The sequence below is a fragment of the Petaurus breviceps genome, unplaced genomic scaffold (assembly GCF_028583685.1).
Source record: "Petaurus breviceps papuanus isolate PSGF00001 unplaced genomic scaffold, PetGlider_PUasm1.0 115, whole genome shotgun sequence".
Classification (NCBI taxonomy): domain Eukaryota; kingdom Metazoa; phylum Chordata; class Mammalia; order Diprotodontia; family Petauridae; genus Petaurus; species Petaurus breviceps.
The window spans coordinates 8026792-8046244 of record NW_027185612.1 but is presented as its reverse complement, the minus strand read 5'-3'; the positions used below and the strand labels follow the sequence as shown (position 1 = coordinate 8046244).

At 35.6% G+C, this 19453-nt stretch overlaps 1 protein-coding gene and 1 long non-coding RNA gene across 9 annotated transcripts in view; both read right to left on the bottom strand.

Moving 5' to 3' along the window:
• Positions 1-19453, bottom strand: part of LOC138158349 (uncharacterized) — a 1179890-nt gene that overhangs the window by 930745 nt on the left and 229692 nt on the right. The gene's annotated exons all lie outside the window — the stretch shown is intronic.
• RBM33 (RNA binding motif protein 33) overlaps positions 1-19453 on the bottom strand; it is a 173129-nt gene that overhangs the window by 47927 nt on the left and 105749 nt on the right. For all 8 annotated transcript variants that reach the window (XM_069084477.1, XM_069084429.1, XM_069084437.1 and 5 more), the window contains 4 exons: positions 18696-19039; positions 17355-17789; positions 14917-15204; positions 10337-10978 (listed from right to left, as the gene is read on the bottom strand). In XM_069084477.1, coding sequence (XP_068940578.1) covers positions 10337-10978; positions 14917-15204; positions 17355-17789; positions 18696-19039 — 1709 coding nt within the window. The remainder of the gene's footprint in view (positions 1-10336; positions 10979-14916; positions 15205-17354; positions 17790-18695; positions 19040-19453) is intronic.

Here is a 19453-nt window from a genome sequence, read left to right as displayed (position 1 = left end):
TAAATAATTAAAATTCTAGTAAAAACAATCAAAAAGAAAGCCTTGATACAACAGAAAAGGTCAATGGTCCATTTATTTTAGGCAATTTTATCTGAACAGTCCCACTAGAGTTGAATGCAACAGAACTAAATGTGTATTAAGTAAATCTGGGGTTCACTTTTAAGTAGAAAGGAAGGGGGAAATGAAGGAAGACATGTCAGTAGAGGTTGTTACTTGATAACTTTCATTTAACCATCTACAAATGAACTAATTCTCAACACCACAGTCACACAAATGAATTGGGACCTTGGGCTTGCTGAGTTTTGACAGCTTTCAACATAAAGCACAGCATCAAAATAGGACAGCTTGCTCTCCTGCTGGGACATTCTGTACTTCTTTTTTCTCTGTGAAACTAATGGAATAAAGTAACATTTTATTTAGTTGCCTGCCAAATCATTAAAAAATTCATTACCTTGATCAGAGGAAAACAGCAAAATTCAATTATTACTTTAATTTTTCAGGAAAAAAAGTACAGAGAGGCATTTCAGAGGGGCAAGGAAAGGGAAAAATATTACTGTAGGTGAACAATTTATTCTGTCCACTCAGAAGACATAAGTTATGTTTGAAGCTCTCAGAGTACACCTGTTAACAATGAAAAAGAAGATGAAGATAAATCAAACTAAAAGCTACTAAGCTGATACTAAACATTTTATATTCTTTACCCATGCTGTGTGGGTATTTAAAATCAATGATATAAAGTCACATTTCTAAAATCAGTCACTTTTATTTAAGAATTATTCCCGTTCTAATTTATATATAGGAACACAAAAAGATCATAGAATATCAAAGGTAGTACAGAGATTCAAGGGGCACCTAGTCCAACAACCATCTAAATGGATGGAGTGACTTGCCCCAATCATGATTTCATCCTGATATGACAACTCATTCCAACAATACAAATGAAATCAAATCATAATAGAGAGTGTAGTAACTTAGAGAGTTGAAGAGGCACTTGGCTAACATCAGCTGGAGAGGAATCCAGGTCTTTCTGTATTCAGCTTCAGCACCATGGCCCCACTATATAAATATAGAGCAGAAGTAGTTTTTGAACCCAGATCTAAAAGCCAAATCTAAAACTATTGCTGTAAGACTTCTATTTAACGTCCTAAATGTGAGGGGGAACATTTCTATTCATTCAGTTATGTTAAAAGGGGCCATATACTAAATTCTCACGTAAATTTATTCAGCTTTAAGAAAAACTAATTTACGTAAGAGACAGATTAGGGGTTGACAAAAGTATTTTACAATGGAGTTTTTTTTTAATTATAAATTCCTTCTATTTTTAAAACATAATTTGAGCTAACAAAAACCAAGCTTCCCATCTGTAACTGTCCTATGTAAGAATCATTACTTGCTTGTGATTTTTTCCTCCAATAATGGGCTCCATTAAATTCTTATATTTAAATTGTTAAAATTACTGAACTAAGCTAAGCCCACACTGTCCTGCTAGCAGTTCTTTCTTTCCTTCTTGAAGTGTGGGGAGGTGAAGGTGGAGGCGGGACAAAGAAGGGAAAAGAAGTACCGGGGATGGTATGAGCTCCAGGGTCAGAGGGGCTACCCTGCCCGTGCCTGCAGTTAATAAATTACTATGGAGTGCTTTAAGGTTATGTGACCAGATATAGTATTGTCACCATCTCACAGTCGAGGAAGCTAAGGCTATGAGGAGTTAAGTCCCTTGCTCAGGGTCACATATCTAGTAAGCTTCTAAGGCAGGAGTCAAGTCTTTCTAACTCCAAGTTCACTTCTAGCCATGATATCAGGGGTTTCCAACCTGGGCCATGTATTACAGCCCAGTGAGGTATGCGAAGCTTGTCAAGGAGGCCTGAAAACTATTAGGTAAACTAATAGTAGTTAGTGACAAAATCTGTGGATTAGAGAGTGAAAGGGAATAAGAGAGAGGAAGAGAGGAAAGGAGAAATCATTCTAAGGGGACGGCTAGGTGGCGCAGTGAGTAAAGTGCAGGCCCTGAGTCAGGAGGACCCAAGTTCAGCTCTGGCCTCAGACACTTAACACCCACACCAAAAAACTAGCCATGTGACCTTGGGCAATAAACCCCAATTTCCCTCCAAAAAAAAAAAAGGGAAAAAAAAAAGAAATTATTCTAAATGCCCCAAAATCAAATAAAATGAGACTAGAACAGGAAATTCTTTTCATACTAAGCTAGAAAAAGTCAGTGACAACAACCCAGTGAAGATGAGCTAGATGTTATCTTCACAAATAACCAGAAACTCCAAATTCACCTCCAGTCTACAAGAGGTACAAAAATCTTTGGTACACCCTTGAAGAAAACCTATCTAATTCTTACTAAACACGTTCACACAAGGCTTTAAGTTTAGGAAGCTTATCTCTCTGAATCTGGGTTCTCAGATCTATTCTCAAATCTAAAACAAGAAATAACCTGGAGGCTAAGCAGAATGTTATTTCTTTCAAAAACTATACAGAAAACTGTTAGTAGACAACAAATACAATTAAGCATCTCACTAATTTGACTATGCTCTATAATACATTTACCAACTTTATGACACTAAAAGACATTATGTATTAAATAAAGCTCACTTTATGAAAAACTAATCCATTCTATTTATATGCATGGTAAACTCTAAAATTTATTTCCTTTCATAATGAATGAGGAAAGGTTTACTAAAAGCCCACAGATACAGGAACTAAAAAAGGTTAGATAACTGTACTAAAAGCCAGGTAACCCGATTTTGAGTTAAGATCATGGTTACCATAGATTTAAAGTCTGTAGGGAACTAAGAGATATGTATAATACCCTTAGTTTTACAGGTAAGAGGCTGCTATAACCACAACAGGCAACCAACAGTAATCATAAGGTGGAAGCACCACCTTCAACACAGACTGCTTTATCTTCACGTAGCTAACTATCCTTTAGAGGAAACTAGTATAAAAAATGGAAATCTGTATTTCTATTGACTTCTAAATATTACAGAGGAAATTAGTAAGAGGAATTTTTCACTCAGTTCATTTTCTGCTACAATAGTAACACAAAGTCAACTTCACAAGCATTTATTAAATGTGCCAGGCACGTGCTAAGCACTAGGCATAAATAACGGCAAAAAAAAGGTCTCTGCTCTGAAGGTTATAATATAATGGAGACAATATGCACATACCATGTACAAAAAAAAGGATAAATTGTAAAAAATCTCAAAGGTAAGGCACTAATTATGGAAGACCAAGAAAGAATTCCTGTAGAAGGAGAGATTTTAGTTAAGACCTGAAGACAGGAAGAAGAGATAAGGAGGAAGAATACTCCAGACATGAGGGAAGTGAAGCATCTTTTGCTAGGAACAAACAACAAGGAGACATGATGAGGCTGAGGAGGAATAAGGTGGAAGAATACTGGAGAAGGGCACATAGGGGTATTATGAAGGGCTTTAAAAGCCAGAGAATTTTCTCTTTGATCCCAGAGGTAAGAGGAAGACATTGGAGCTGACTGAATGGGAGCGCAGGGGGTGGTGGGGAGGAGGCAATAAGAACCTCCCAGAGTGGTGGCAGCATCGAAGGAGAAGGGGGGGGTGTATGTGACACATCTGCAGAATCAAAAAGACTTGACAACTGATTTGATGGGGGCGGAGAGGAGAGTAAGGAGCAAAGGATGGCACCTAGATTTCAAGCTTTGGTGATTATGGAAATAGGGATGTCCACAACAGTAACAGGAAAGTTAGTGAATAGGCAGGCTTTGGGGAAAAAGAAAATGAGCTCAGTTTTGTACATACTTAGGTTAAGATGTCCAACTGGTGGTTAGAGACAAAAGACTAAAGGCCAGAGTTGGATAAGTAGATCTGTATAGGGAAGATAACTGAATCCACAGGAGCTGATGAGGTCACCAAGAGAAGAGGGCCCAGGCCCAGGACACAGGGATAGCCAAGGTTAGTAGATGTGACCAGAATGAATATCCAGCAAGCGAGACTAAGGTGAAGACCAGATAGGACGGAGAACCAAAGGAGAGCAATGACACAAAACCCTAGAGAGAAGAGTCATCATTGGCAGGGGAATGAGACTATCAAAGTCTGCAGAGGTCAAGGAGGACGAGGACTGAAAGGCCACTAGATTTAACAAATTAAGAGATGATTATTAACTTTAAAACGGCAGTTTCAGCTGAATGATAAGGTTAGAAGCCAGACTGAAGAGAATTAAGAGAGGGAAGAAAGTGGAGGGTGATTATAGAGAACTTTTAGCCACAAAAGGGAGGATATAGGACAAGAGCTAGCAGGGACACATGAATTGATCAAGGGTTAACTGAAGATGGGGTAACACATGGGCATTTGCAGGCAGCAGGGAAGCCAACAGACAGGAAAAGAATAAAGATTAGTGAGAGAATGGGAATGATAGAGGACACAATCTGCTGAAGAAGATAAAATGGAATGGAATTATTTGTGCATATGGAAGACTTTAAATTGGCAAAGAGAAGGCCTAGCTCTTCATGTAAGAAAGGAATGGAGGAGACATGGCAGAAAGCATCTTTCAAGAGATGAGAAGAAGAGAGGGACCTCTCAACAAACAGCCTCAAATTTTTCAGTGAAAATATGTGCTAAGATTCTCAGGTGAGAGGCTGAAGGAAAGGTAAATCATGAGAAGTTTGAGTAAAGATGAAAAAGGTTTGGAAAAGACTGTGGTGAGTGGAATAATGAAATGGTTAGAGAGGTGAAAAATGACTGCTTTGCTGAATGTAACATAAATTTGTAGTGGATCCAAGCCAGGAGTTTCATGATTTCTCCAGTTTAGTTTAGTAGCACATAAAAAGCACAGTGGATGGTAGGAGTAACCCAAGGCTAGGCTTTAAGGGTTTGGGAGGGCAGGACTGGTGATAAGGGGACAAGGGACTTTAAAAGAAAGGACAGTACAGAATCGAACTGATTCATGAAAATGATGAGGATGAGGAAGGATTAGGGCACAGCCAGTGCAGGCCTGGCAAAGAACTGAAGGGTAGAGGGATTATAGATCATAGTAAGCAGGAAGAACATAGTTAGGGTTGCTTCTTCATAAAGCAGAAGGGAATTTCAAAGTTCATGAACAAAGACACAGACTTATAAAGGTTACTGTCCACTTAATTGTAGGCCAAAAGCCTATATTTTCAAAAGATAATATATGAACTCTTCGTGACAGTTTTAAATTCATTTCTGAATAGTCACCGAAAGTTAAGGAGTTAATACCAACAAGGATACTTGGTTTAAAAAGTAAATTTTTTAAAAACATTTTTTAAACTCATCTCCAAACATCAAAATAACTAATCTGAGTATCTCTTCTATGAAATATCATCCCAACATCTTAGCATTAAAGATTTTGTTAAATAATTTACATATTAATAACAGAGTAGGTATAATTAAAAGAACTGAAGATGATGAAATTGTTCCTTTTTTGAGAGGAGAGGGCAATATTGCAGTGGTAGGGAGTGGGAAAGAGAGAGAGGAAAAAAGTGAGGGAGAAAAGGGGTGAGAAGGAGAGACAGAAAGACAGAACAAGAGAGAGAAAGGAGTTTCTTCACTAAACCTTCCCTACACCAATGAAATCACAGGTGAATTAACATCACTACGGATAATAAAACAAAAGACTCAAAAATAATATACCTCAAGAATCACCTGTACCACCCCCTGAAAAGCGCAATAAAATTCAGAGCTATAAATGTTGACTATTAGAAGTTAAGAAAGGCCAGAAAATAAGAATTGCTTTTGATTCATAATTGACTCATTAAGTATAACTACATCCAGAGCAATCTAATTAAGTTGTAAGATTTTCCCCATGTGGATGCCAGAACAAGAATTCAAAGAAAATTTTGGCACACTAAATAAGTGAAGAGTACAGCTCAAATTTTTTAAAATAGTGATCATTCACCAGAGTATAATTTCTTGGCAGGTACTGTATATTGAGAAAATTCCAAGTTTATCCTAGACATTGAATACTGGAATAAGCAGATTCTTACATGCAAAGAACAATTCAATTATAGTTATTAAGAGCAAGTTCGGGCTTTGTATATAGTGAGGAAAATAAAACTGCTTCTTCTCTTTATAGGCAAGGCTCATAACTACAAAATAAGAAATGACTAACTTTGTGCTAAAGGACATATGTGTCACAGGGACAAGATGCATGTGAAAAAATAAAGGAATGCTATTATTAAACAAGTAAGACAGATATTTGAAATGCCCAAATATTTTGGATCAGAACCATGATGCAATCCTGTACTACTAGGTCCAATTCCAGACTCTGCAATTTGAATGCTACAAAATTGTCACATATATGTAGACCATCAGTCTCATAACATAAAAGATAACCTTTGGATACAGGTTTGCAGTCTATGGTCAGGGGGAAAAAGGCTCAGAAATGAGCACATTTTCATTAATCACAATTATATAGTGTGATTCCTTAAAATAAACCCCAAACCATCGTAAACTAAGGTCATGAAGGCAATGCCATTTATGGAAGTTCAGAGGGACAAAAAAATATTCTTTATAGAAAAATTATTTTCCTATTTTGGCTTGATCAATATTTTATCTGTGTTGGAAGGAATATAAAAATTAACACATTGACAAGGAAAAATAAGATCAAATGATATTAGGTGATTTATTACTCGCAACACTAATGAAAATCTATCTCCCTAAAGATGGTTCTTTTGGGTTTTATTTTATAAAAAACAATACAAGTTACTTTTAGAATCCTTCATTGTGAAAATGAACTCCAATTCCACAGTAGATGACACAGCAAAATTCAAAGAGACAATCACAGCTTTTAATAAAGGAAAAGTGAAAAATGCTTCTTGACTACTCCAAGGTGTCTGAGCAAGCCTTATGTTTAATGAGAGCTTTTGTGGCAAAAGATGTAGATAAAACATAGCTGTGCTCTACTTCTTAAAATTATGACCCAAATAAAATAAACCTGTAATGACAATTATTATTACATGAGCAAAAAATTATAACAAGAAAAAGACAACTTTTCTCTGGAAAACAACAAACACTAATATTGAGTTTCTTATTATAAATAAGTCAACTTAAACTCAGATATCTTTATATGATTTCATTTAGTGTTTATCTGCCAAAATACAAGTCTTCCTCCTCCTAGATCGGAGAACTAGTATCTGATATGGTTAATCCCACTCTTCCTGAAAAATCTCTTTTCTCTTGACTAGTATGAGACTGCATCAAACTTGTTCTCTTCCTACCTGTTCCTTCTCATTTTCCTTCAGTAATTCATTTTCTTCCTTGTGCACAATAAATGTCGTCATTACCTAAAATTCTGTTTTCCGTCCTCTCCTCTATTTCCACATTTAATTGATGATCTGAGTGATGCCCAGACCTTCTATGAAGATAACTACCAAATCTCTGTTTCTAGCTCTGACATCTTTGCTCAGCTAGCTCCATACTGACAGTTGTCTGAGGAACATCTCCATCTCGATGTCCTACTGGCACTTCAAACTCAACAAATCAATTCAAATTAACTCATCATTTGTCCTTTCCCCAAACCAGGTTTTCCACCTAACTTTCTTAATTCTATAAAAAAATATGACTCATGCTCAAATATTTGAGTCATCTTTAATGAATATTCCCTCCCTCATAAACACCAAGTCACCATGTTCTGGAAATTACAACTTAGCAACATCTCCTACTTTCACCCTTTCCTTCCTATTTTCTACTAAAGTGATTTATGGCCTCCTGGAGACTTTTCTCCCCTTTAATGAATCTTCCATTATTTCTTTGGCCAAATTAGTTATCCAGAAGCATATCCAAGGTCACATCATTGTTCTCTTCAAAATTTTTCAATATTTCCTTGCTACTTAGTGTTGTCTAAATTCCGCAGTATAACATTCAAAATTCTTTGTAACGACTCCAAATTACATTTCTAGTCTTGCCTCCACTACTTCTCTAACATATATTCTAAGCTACATTCAAATTGGACTACTAGTTCTTCCATGAACAAACAATACACATCTCCAACTCTGCTCCTCTGTTAATTATTTCCTATTTATCCTGTATATAGTTAACTTTTTGTGTGTTTGTACATAGTCTCCCTCATTAGATTATAAGCTCTTTGAGGGCAGTGATGTCTTTTGCCTCTTTTTGTATCTGTATTGCTTAGAACAGTGTCTGGTACAAGAGGTGCTTAATAAATGTTTATCGATTGCTCCTGTGGATTTCTTGTTCCTCTGCCCGGATGTCCTCCCTTTTTATTTCTTTTAAGAAATTCCATTCATACTTCCAAGACAGCTGAAATGATGCCTATCTTCGGGAAAAATCACCTGAACCCACCCCTTCCCTCAAATTTAATCTCTTTCCCCTTCTGGAACACAAGACTGTCCAAGAGTTTGCTTGCATCTACTTTGCTCGTATCTACCCTGTTTTATAATTATTTGTGGAGTAGTTGTTTGCCTTTATTAAACTGTTAAGTTCTTTGGGGTCAGGGACTATTTATCTTTTTGACATATACCCTATACAGTGCTTTGCATAAAGTGCTCAGTAAGTATTTGTTAAGTTAAACTGAGGTGGCAAAGAACCAGAGATTAAGGGGATGTTCATTAATTGGGGAATGGCTGAACAAGCTGTCTTGGCAGATGATTTGTGATGGAGCACTACTGGGCTATTCAAAAATGACCAGGGGGGTGGTTTCAGACAAGGCAAGATCTATATGAACTGATACAAAGTGAAGTGAGAAGAGCCAGGAAATCACTGTGGACAGAAAAATAGCAGTGCTGTAATGATGATCAACTGTGAAAGATGTGGCTACTCTGATCAAGACAATTCCAAAGGACTCAGTATGAAAAATGCTGTCCCCCTCCAGAGAGAGAACTGATGAACTCCGCATGAAAACTGATGTATAATTTTCTCCCTTTATTTGGGGGGAGGGGGGAAAGGTACGGACGGTTAAGGGGAGAAAAGAGTAGCAATACAGCTAATGTGGAAATGTTTTGCGTAATTTCACATGTATAATTAATACCATATTGCTTGCCTTCTCCATGGGTGAGATATGGTAGAAGAAAATTTGGAACTCAAAATTTACAAAGAAAAGAATGTTTAAAATAAATAATTAAAACTAAAAAATATTAAACTATCAATGTTTTGAACCACAATTAATGTTAAGTGTGAATTAAGTTAATTCAGAATACTGAATTCGGCCGCAAAAATTCTGGTAACATTCCTTTATAGTATTTTATCAATTTTGTTGCAATACACACATTACTTAAACACACAAACATATTTTCAGTCTTTGGGGTCTAAAGATGAAATAGAACTATTATCAAGAGTATTTGAAATTTAAAAAAAAAGTACTTTGAATCCAGTAAAGAGAAAGAGGAAGGCAATGTCAACCTAACTTCTGAATTATTTTATTTTTTATTAATTATGTTTTGTGGGCACTTAATTTCTGTCTGGATAGTGCAAATGTTTACAATTCAAAAAGGTAAGAAAAGCTGAAAGTAATTATTATTTAATAGCTTGATTAAAAAGAAAAAATTTTGAGTAGTCTAGCTTGCTCTCTTTTTTACATCAATGATATATAATCAAGTATTTTTATTATAGAACCTGACTTATGAAGAAAAAGCTCAGAGACAGAATGTTTTGGAAAATTTACTTAGACTAGATTGAAATATGCCTTTACTCTGGATCTTCTAAAAAGGACAAAGACAATTTTTATACACGTAGGTACTTCTTACAATGGGATTTTTCATATCTAAAGGGACCTTATTTTGTGATACTACAAAAAAAGCCTATCTAAATTATTTGGCAGGAATATAGTGAAACTAATCACTAAATACTGTTCAAAAGTCAAAATGACATATATAGTAATTTTGAAAAAGAATATAACCCTTCCCACCTAAGCCATGATGAAATCACCTATACATTAAAATCAATTTAGTCCACAGATTCTACAGTCTTATGATTCATTTTTTGTTTGTTTCTTTTTAGGGATGTGACAGAGAAAGAAGTTCAGGACAATAAGATGACCCTAAGTATACTACCCCTTTTCAGTTTGGAAGAATGCTTCAAGAATTTTTGGGCTCACTGGATCTAAAGATATAACAAATTAATTTTTCTCTCTGCCCTAGGCATATCATATTGATATTCATTAAAATACAAAAGCAAAACACAAGCAACCCAATGTGAATTGGGATTAATAGAAATTTTTTTTAACTAACTAAAAAGTAGGTAAGCTGATTCACATGACTATAACAGAGGCAAATTATTTCACTCAATTTTTTTATTTTCTTCAATAAAGTTCTCTGTGTATTTTAGGACTGCGCTAAATGAAACCCCAAACCAAAGAGAAACACTCACAAAATTCGTAAACTTACCCCTCCTGACAATTTAATCACCCTGACTTTGGAGCTGACATGTGGCCCATCTCCACTACCACTGTTCGCCCGCTGCATGACCGTTCTTTTCACTCCAGGTTTCATTTCCTGGGGCTGGCCTTGTATTGATGCCACTCTAGTAGTCTGTGTTGGGGTTGGCAATTCGTCCATGTCAGGAGGCTTTGTTTGAAGTACTTTGTGAGATGGCTGGGGCTGAGTTTGAGGTACTGTTCTATTCTGTCTCAACTGTTTCATTGGTTTCATTAGTTGTCCTTGGTATTGCAAAGTAGCACCAGCTTGTACAAAATTTGAAGTTTTGGGCTGAACATTTGTAATAGTGATGTCTTGCTTTTTTACAAGAAGTCTATTTTTTACATTTTGTCTAACTTGTGCACCAGGATAAGGTAGCAGTGGACTCCCATTAGTGGGTGAGAGTGACGTTTGTTCCTCCTGCTGTACTGGGGGCTGTGGGGTATAAGGCTGCTGTTGCTGTTGTGCAAGTCTTTCAAGTAATTCCCTCTTTCTAGCACCAGCCTGCTGCTGCCGTCGTAATTCCTTTTGTTTCAAGATTTCTTCTCTTAAACGTTTTTGTTCTTCTATCTTTAAACGATACAACCTGGTTTCTTCATCTTCATCAGGAAACTAAATAGGAAACACACATTTTTTGTTAATATAGTGAAATGCATGTGGGCCAATCCAAACAACCAATCAGAACTACTAAGAAAACATATCTTTCCCAAACCTTCATTCATTATTTGTGTAAAACCATTTAAAATCTGCTTTAAGATTTTTTCCTAGGATTTATTTCCCATTTAAATATAACTTCCTTGCCTCTGGAAGGGGGAGGAACCCTAGCTAAAGCTAATTTGGGAATCTTATCAGAATATTAAAAATGAAATCATGTAAATTTCTACTCATTTAGAAGTTTCTGAAACCAATTAAAGTACTCATTTAAGTTATCAAAATATGTTTCAAATGGAAATGGCAACAATACCAAGGCAATCCGCTGTCACACACAGGTTTTATCTTGCTCTTTTCTGACAAACTAACAAAAGGTAGGGTACTAAATGACCTGAAAGGCCCTGATTAGAACTATTGATTTTTCTTACAGAATTTTCAGGCTGATCTCAAACTCATTTGTCACACAATAATTGGTTATAATGAACAGCACAAGTCAATCTCTCTGACCTTGAACTCATGCACTCTCTTCAGAATCAAAATGTTGCCAAATGCAGTGTTGGAATATTAATGGTATATATGGAATCCTTTAATATTCTAGTCGAAGGCCTTTCTGAAATCACTATATTGTGTCTCAAATAACCTTTGTAGAGGTTTTGCAACTCTCAAAAAAATACTAATGAGAAAATGAAACAGGAAATATTTAAAGAAATGTATTCTGATTATATATTTTCTTTAAAAAAAAAAATACACATTTCCCCCCTTGTGTATACATCAAAAAATACCACCTTATCCATCCATTATCTATTTGGCAACCACACATATCTGAAACATAGTCAAGAATGAGGAAAGTAAAAAAATCTTTGTGCAAGTAAAATTAATATCTAGACAATAAACCTTATGCATTTCATTCACTCTCGCCAAAGGTCTATTTACTCTTACTTAAAACACAATTCTAACAAGACTAATTTTCCAGTTTTGAAGCTCACAGCAGATAAGAAACAGCAAATAAGAAGGAGGAAGTAAGGTAAACCTAAAAAATGAGAGGTGACAGAAGGGCAACAGAAAAACTATTAAAAGCAGAAAAGAAAGTGGCCTAGGGCTATCTGGGAATATGGTGACAAGATCTACACACCTCAATGGCTCCTAAAAAAAGCTATTTTATTACTCTACTATAATAAAGTACAGCAAGTTACATTAATAGTGTTGATATTGAATCATTATCAAGAAAAAGTTTAAAGCATGGACAGTCAGTGCGCTGTCTTAGGAAAGCATAGAAGTCTATGATAACATTTTAAAAAGACTTCCATCAGACATGTTTGTGCTCAAGGGGTTAATTCTTCAGCTATCCAGAAGAACTGATTCCCTGAGGGTATGAGATAGTTCTGATTACACTGCAATGAGAACTGTCAATCATGTCTCAATTATCTGTTTGTCAATCAGTCACAACAATATATTAGCTTCATTCCACACCTCGACTACCGGCCCCCATCACTATCAATCTTTGGTGCAAGTTTGGGGAAGTGAAGCCAATGGCAAAATTAACCTGAATAAAAAAATAGGAATATTAATTTTTTAACATCAAATACAAATAATGCTGCCTGGGAGCTGTTGTCCTCTTCTGTTAGTGCAGATAATATTAAGACATTATTAAGCTATTAAGGTATTTACTACCCAAACTAACATCTATGTTCATAGTTAAGTGATTGCTCATAATTCTATTTAGTCCTGAAATTCTGCCTTTAGCACTTACTACTGAACACTCTAATAAAAATTTCCTTAGAACAATTGACTAAACTAGTATTGTGAAATTGGTAGAATTATATAAATATTTGTCATCAAGATAAACTACTCCAAAAGAACAGTTACGAAAAAGAGTCAGCTAGGAAAAAAAAGTCTAATGGCCACTCAGGTCATCACTCTCATCGTGAGCTATTACACAAGTAGTATTATTTTTTATTTATTCTAATATATTTCTTTCTTTGCAATTATACCTCTTAAAGAAGTTTCCGAGTTTACTTTGTTAATCTTACAGGGAAATTACGATTATATAGGTAATTAAATTTTTCTAAATCAAACTATCCTAATATACTAACACAGTTTGTAATTTAAAGTAATCATCTGATGAAACCTTTTATAAAAGTTAAGAATTATTTCTACAAAGCAAATAATAACCAACTTATTTTGTTAATCTGGTTAATTACATACTTGTTTATTAGCTTTACAACAAGCAAAATAATGCCCATCTTCTCCCATGAAGATGTTATGAATATTAAACTTAACAGCTGAAGGTAAAAGAGACTAACATGAAGCACAAATAAAATATATGTACAGAAAATTTAATTCTGAAAATTAGATTTTTGGATCTGTGATAAGTACCATAAAATTGCTAAAATAGGTCCTTAGAGAATTTTTTAACCAAAAAAAACTATTCTCATTCACATGAGCTGAATTAAAGTCACTAGTTGATATAAAAATATTATTAACTGTATAAAGATCAACAAAGCTCAAAAAGCAATAGAGATTCCCAAAGTTCTAGGCTAAGGAAAAAAATAAAAAAGAATTTTAGTAGTTTCCTAGAGTCTTGAATCCAAAGACATCAAACACTGTTCATACATTATTCTCAGTGCTAGCCTTGAATCGATGTCACCAGACATCTTTGATAGAAACAGAAATTTAACTGTGTCAGCAGGACAAATTTCAAATGACTTTTAGGAGCTATTGGTCTCATTCAAAGTGCCTTGGCACTCAACTTTGCTAATGCATATAAAGGTTACTAAATAAAAAATTAAAGATATATCAACTACCTTTGTCACGTAAAGACTACCTAACATAACTACATCTATGTCAGCCCCTCCAAATTAAGTAAATCCCATAACTCCCACAAAATCACTCTTTCTCCTCCAAATGCATCCCTGTAAATAAATAAATCAGTAAGCAAGATTTAAATTCATAGGACATATAAGATTCCAAATTTGGAACATTGAGGTCATTTATTTTATACCACATTTATTCTTTCTGTATAAATAATTATACATTACTTAGCTACATAAATATCACCAATAATTTTTTTTTAACCAAGTAATTATACTGGTGGCTAAAACTATGTTCAGTGTCACAATACATAAAAAGAAGACATTGGAACCAACTGCACAAATATGGGAATCAAATGGAATAGCTACACATAGGTGAAAGGTGTGTCATTTGATACGGTCTAAAGTGATTCAAAAGAATTACAAACTTGGACAAGGTGAAGGTAGAGAATATATCATTGATTCACTTTTAGTTACAATAGTCAGGAAAGAAATGTAAATGACGGGAATCTGGACTAGATGGTTTCCAAGGCTCCTTACAGCTGTCCCATCTATCCTCTAACTTTATGAAAACAAATCTCATGGGGTATTTGAATAAAGGAGGGAATTTCCAAATTGCATACAAGATGGATGTCCAAGGATGGGGTGCATAGTGAAAGGAGATCTGGCTGCAGAAGTATGTCTTTGCAGGGGAACAAAAGGGAGATCCTCGAGGTCTCAACCTTAGCTAAATGTGACAGGAAGCCACAGTGGTCTGAGAGTGAATGGCAAAATCAAAGTTACCTAGATATTCACTTTGCTTTGATAGAACCACTCCTAGGGAAGTAAGTTTGAAAACTGAATAGACAGAATACAGGAAAGCAGTCAAGACAGAAACTAGTCCTAGTGATTAGCAAGCTTGTCATTGCTTAATGGTTAGATGGTCAAGAAATAAATAACAAGAAAGGACAGGACTAACTCTTGAACCACATAGCTCAGGAAAAAGTGGCAGGATCTTTTTGGGGGAAGCAAGATAATGAAGGACTGAATATAGATGAATATAAGGTTTGGGGTTTGAAAGGCAGAAACATATAAAAACAAAATTCTTACCTCTGGTTCTGTTTTTACTTCTACTTTAGCTTGAACCACAGGGCTGACTGGTTTAACTTTCATTTCAGTCTTTCCCTGTGGGGTCCTGACACCTACAACAGATCTTGAAGGGGGTGGGGTGCTTGTAATTGGTTTCACTTGTGCTGCAGGTGTAGAGGAGCAACGGTTGTTACTCATTTCTATAACATGGGATGGTGCTATTGGTAATTCACGCAAATTGCTATTTCTTGGAGCAGTTGGCTGCATTTGCTGAATTGGCCGCTTGACAACATTCTGTGAAGCTGCACTCTGTCATAAGAAAAAAGATAATTTCTAATCAGAAATAGATACTTGTGAAAAAGAACAAAAAAATGTACATAAACAAGAAAACAATACTACAATCAGAGTAGATTCTCCTAACCTCCAAACTCACTGTTTACACTATAATTTACCCAAAATTCTGAAATCTCTGACCTAATGAAGCACATAAATATTTTGTAATTCTATGCAAGCAAGGGATTTCCAGCTATGTTTTTAAAACTTATGCAGTACCAGCTGACAGCTGCAGCAAGAGAGACAATGTAACCAGAGTGTCAGACCAGCCAGTATAGATATTTTCAATGATGGGCTCACACTTCTATCTAAATTGGAAAGGCTAATTTGTCAGCTTTAAACATGTGATTTAAAGTTCATTTAGTATTAAAAAAAAAAAGCTGACCATCACAAGAGATGAACCTCATTGATGGGTATTTTAATAAAATGGCCACTGACACTGGCAGAAAACAAGACAAAAAGCACCTCGTACACATGGTAATTTTCCAAAGAGATATGTTTCTTAGAAGAGGAAAAACACTCCAAAGATGGGTTTCAAATACACAGACCATGGCATGATCCAGCAACACTCTTGAACATGGACTGAACCACATTAAAATATAATTGGGAAATCTTTAATAATATAAACATAGATTATATTAATATGTGGTTTTCTAATTCAAGAAACAGCCTGCAGTGATGCTTAGGAACAGTTTAGGGGTGTCATTTCCATTTGAGTTTGATATCACTGCTCTAAAGGACATACTTTGAAATGGAAAACACCACAGACAGACACACACACACACACACACACACACACACACACACACACACACACGAATAATAAAGCCAACAGAGGATATCTGAGGACAGAAGGAAGGGGAGAAATCACATCTTAGAACAGGGATTATATTTTAGGAGGAGGAATTGTACTTGCAAAGAGCACTGAATCTGGAGTTAAGAGGATCTAGATTTGAATCCCACCTCTGTGCTTGCTATCTATGAGACCCCTGCAAAAATCACAACCTCCTGGGGCCTTAGTTTCCCTTTCTGCAAAATGAAGTCAATTCAATCTCTAGATCTCTGATCCTAATAATGACAAAAATCATACAAATAAAGGGTGTTTCCAGAAGATTCCTGAGGGAGATGGGAAACTCTGTGAAACAGCATTTTTTAACCAACGGGAACAGGAATAATAAGTTTCATTCTTTATACTGCATTTTAGTGCATTTCATATAGTAGACTCTTAAGAGCTGTTGAGCTCTGAGATTATTCAGGTTTCATGTTTTACACACAGAACTCATAAAGCTTTCTACCACTCTTTTAAAAAAGTTATGGAACTTAATAGTCTGCCTGCCCATTATAGCCCCACAACATTTACTGAAGGGATAAAGGGGCAGCTTTTAAAGAGTAGGCATAGATCATAACACTATAGCTCAAAGTGGTCCAATACTTTTTTTTAAAAGGCAACAACAAATCTATGCCAGATCTAAAACTATAGAACCCAGGTATCTCTATGGAAGCTCAGTATCCTTTCCATTAACCACACTGCTTCTTGTTCCTGACAGAGGAAATCAAATAGCCTTCTCTCCTTTTGAACACTATTAGTTCTTCCAGAGGTAAGAATTGCTAATATACACCTTTTATTTACGAAGAAATATTTGTATTGTTTTATATGCAGAGACCAAGGTGATATACACTTACAATAGTAGTACAATGTAAATGTTCAAAACTGTAAGCCTTAAACAAAAGTAGAGACTACTTAAAAAGTATATAATAGCTTTCTAATAGTCTATTTTTGACCTATCAATCCATGTACAGCCATTCTTTAAAAAATCTGAAGCAACAAAATAACCACAAAAGCAATAGTTTTCTTCAGAAAAAGTTTATGTGTATATGTGTGTTGCATTTGCATATACATATGTAACAAGCATGTACATACACATACATGCATATGCATGCACACATAATGGAAGCCATCGGTTTCCTGAATATCATAAATGGGTAGCTAATCAGGGTGGGAAATCTACTTAGGAGAAATGTAATAAAAGTTTGTATGTCAATGACTATTTTAAATTACGGCAGAAAAACTGTTGTTTTAAATTATATGACTTAAAAAAGAATTCAAAATATTGAATTATACTTACATGTCTTGGACCCTGTCGCTGAGGGCACTGCATTCTATTGTTATTTTGCTGGGGCTGAGAAGTCTGCATGTGAGGCCTAAATGGTGGCTGAGACATGGGCATCAGAGGTGGTGGTGGGACAGAAAGGTGATGATGATGCTGATGCTGAGGCTGATGCTGCTGAGGTTGGTGCTGAGGCTGGTGTGGTGGTTGGTGCTGAGGTTGGTGCTGGGGTTGATGTTGGGGCTGGTGTGGAGGCTGATGCTGGGGTGGAGGCTGATGGGGAGGTTGGTGAGGAGGTTGGTGTTGGGGCTGAAGCGGGGGCTGGTGTTGGGGCTGATGCTGATGATGTTGTGGTTGATGCTGGGGCTGTTGCTGTTGATGTTGGGGCTGCTGCTGCTGTTGAGGCTGAGGCTGGGGTTGATGTGGTGGTGGTAATGGAGGATGCAAGGGTCCCTTCGTAATTCAGTGAAAAAAAAAGGAAAACACTTTAAGAAACATATTTTCATTTATTATACTCTAGCAGCAATTTCTTAGAAAAACCTAATCTATTGGGGGCAAACTTTGGATGATCCTAAAAAAGCTTCATTTTAAGATCCACTATGATGACTGTAAATAGACTCTCATTTATGCCAGACTACTACCTTAAAATTTAATAAAAAATGATCTCTACATTAGTATTACTAAAAGTTGGTTCTTCTTCAAGTAAGATAAATTTAGTTCTTCAGTATTCATGCCTGTTGAATCTAAAAAATGTGCTGAGAGGTTGAACTCCTAGAAACCAAACATACAGCATCTCTCTGATATTTTCAGAGTGAACTTGAAGGAAAAAAGAAGATTCTTCTGTAAGAAAGGCCCTATAAATACAGGGCTATATATCAAATTCAAGATTCATTTTTATCAGCAGAGGGCACTCAAGACTTTCAAATAATAACAGTAAGTTAACAGCATTATCATTTCTTGTCCAGAATACATATAAATCTTTCCAGTATATCCTTTAGTTGTATTATTTTAAATAACAACTTCACAATCCTCTCAGAATTAATTCAAGAAATAATTACAATGATGAACAGAACAAAAATTTCTAATCTAATTTAATTTGCAGTAAAATAAAATCTTAACATTAATTTGTTTGTTTCCAAAGACAAGTCATTGCTTTCAATTTTCAAATACTACTTCCACAAGTTAAATTATAGGGACACAGATTATATTTGTAAGTATGGCAAATAATGTATTAATAAGACTTAGTTTTATTATGAGGCTAATCATTTTCTCAATATCCACAGCAAGCCATATATGGCTCTAAATGTCAATTTTATCTATATTTGTTTTAAATGAAGTTACTTTACTCATCTTCCATACCTGCATGTTAGGCTGTGTGTGTGTTGGAAGAAATGGCTGTCCTGGGCCAGGTAAGAATGGTTGTCTGGGAGGAATGAAAGGCCGTGTATTTGCAGAGCCTGGTTGGTTGAAGTGAAGAATCCCTACTGGACCTGGAGGCTGAATGTTTGGTCGTACAGGCCTTTCTCTGGGAAATACTGGTTGCTGTCCCTGCTGATTAAATGCTGGTCCAGGCTGAGTAAAAGGCAAGGGATTCTGGGTAGGAACAGGATGACTGCTGTTAAGAATCGTGGGAGGTGGTGGTGGTGGAGGAGGACTTCGTTGCTCAAACAAAGGATGGCTCGGGAACCTTGGTTCTCCTGAAACTAAATGATATTACAAGCATATTATCTTCTTGATAGAGAATATGAACTTCTTAGTACCATTTTAAGATGAAACAGAACTATGTTAATTTGATCCTACAGGACTGAAAATTCAACTCAGACTCAAAAGGCACAGATTACCCTTTCCTACCAAATCATGTCACTGAGTATTTTTTTCTTTTAAAATAATCAGTATAAACTAATTAAATTCAAATATACAGCTTAACATATTACTATAATTATTTTTCTGTTACTTTTTCTTTAAAGGTTCTATGTTGCCTTATGTGATTCATTTTTTTCTTGATCATACATTTGAATTTTTTAAATATAAACAAAATGAATAATTTTTTGGACATTTTCTATCAACTCATCCCTTTCTTATCAATGTCCTATAAATTTCAGATCCCCCAAATAAGA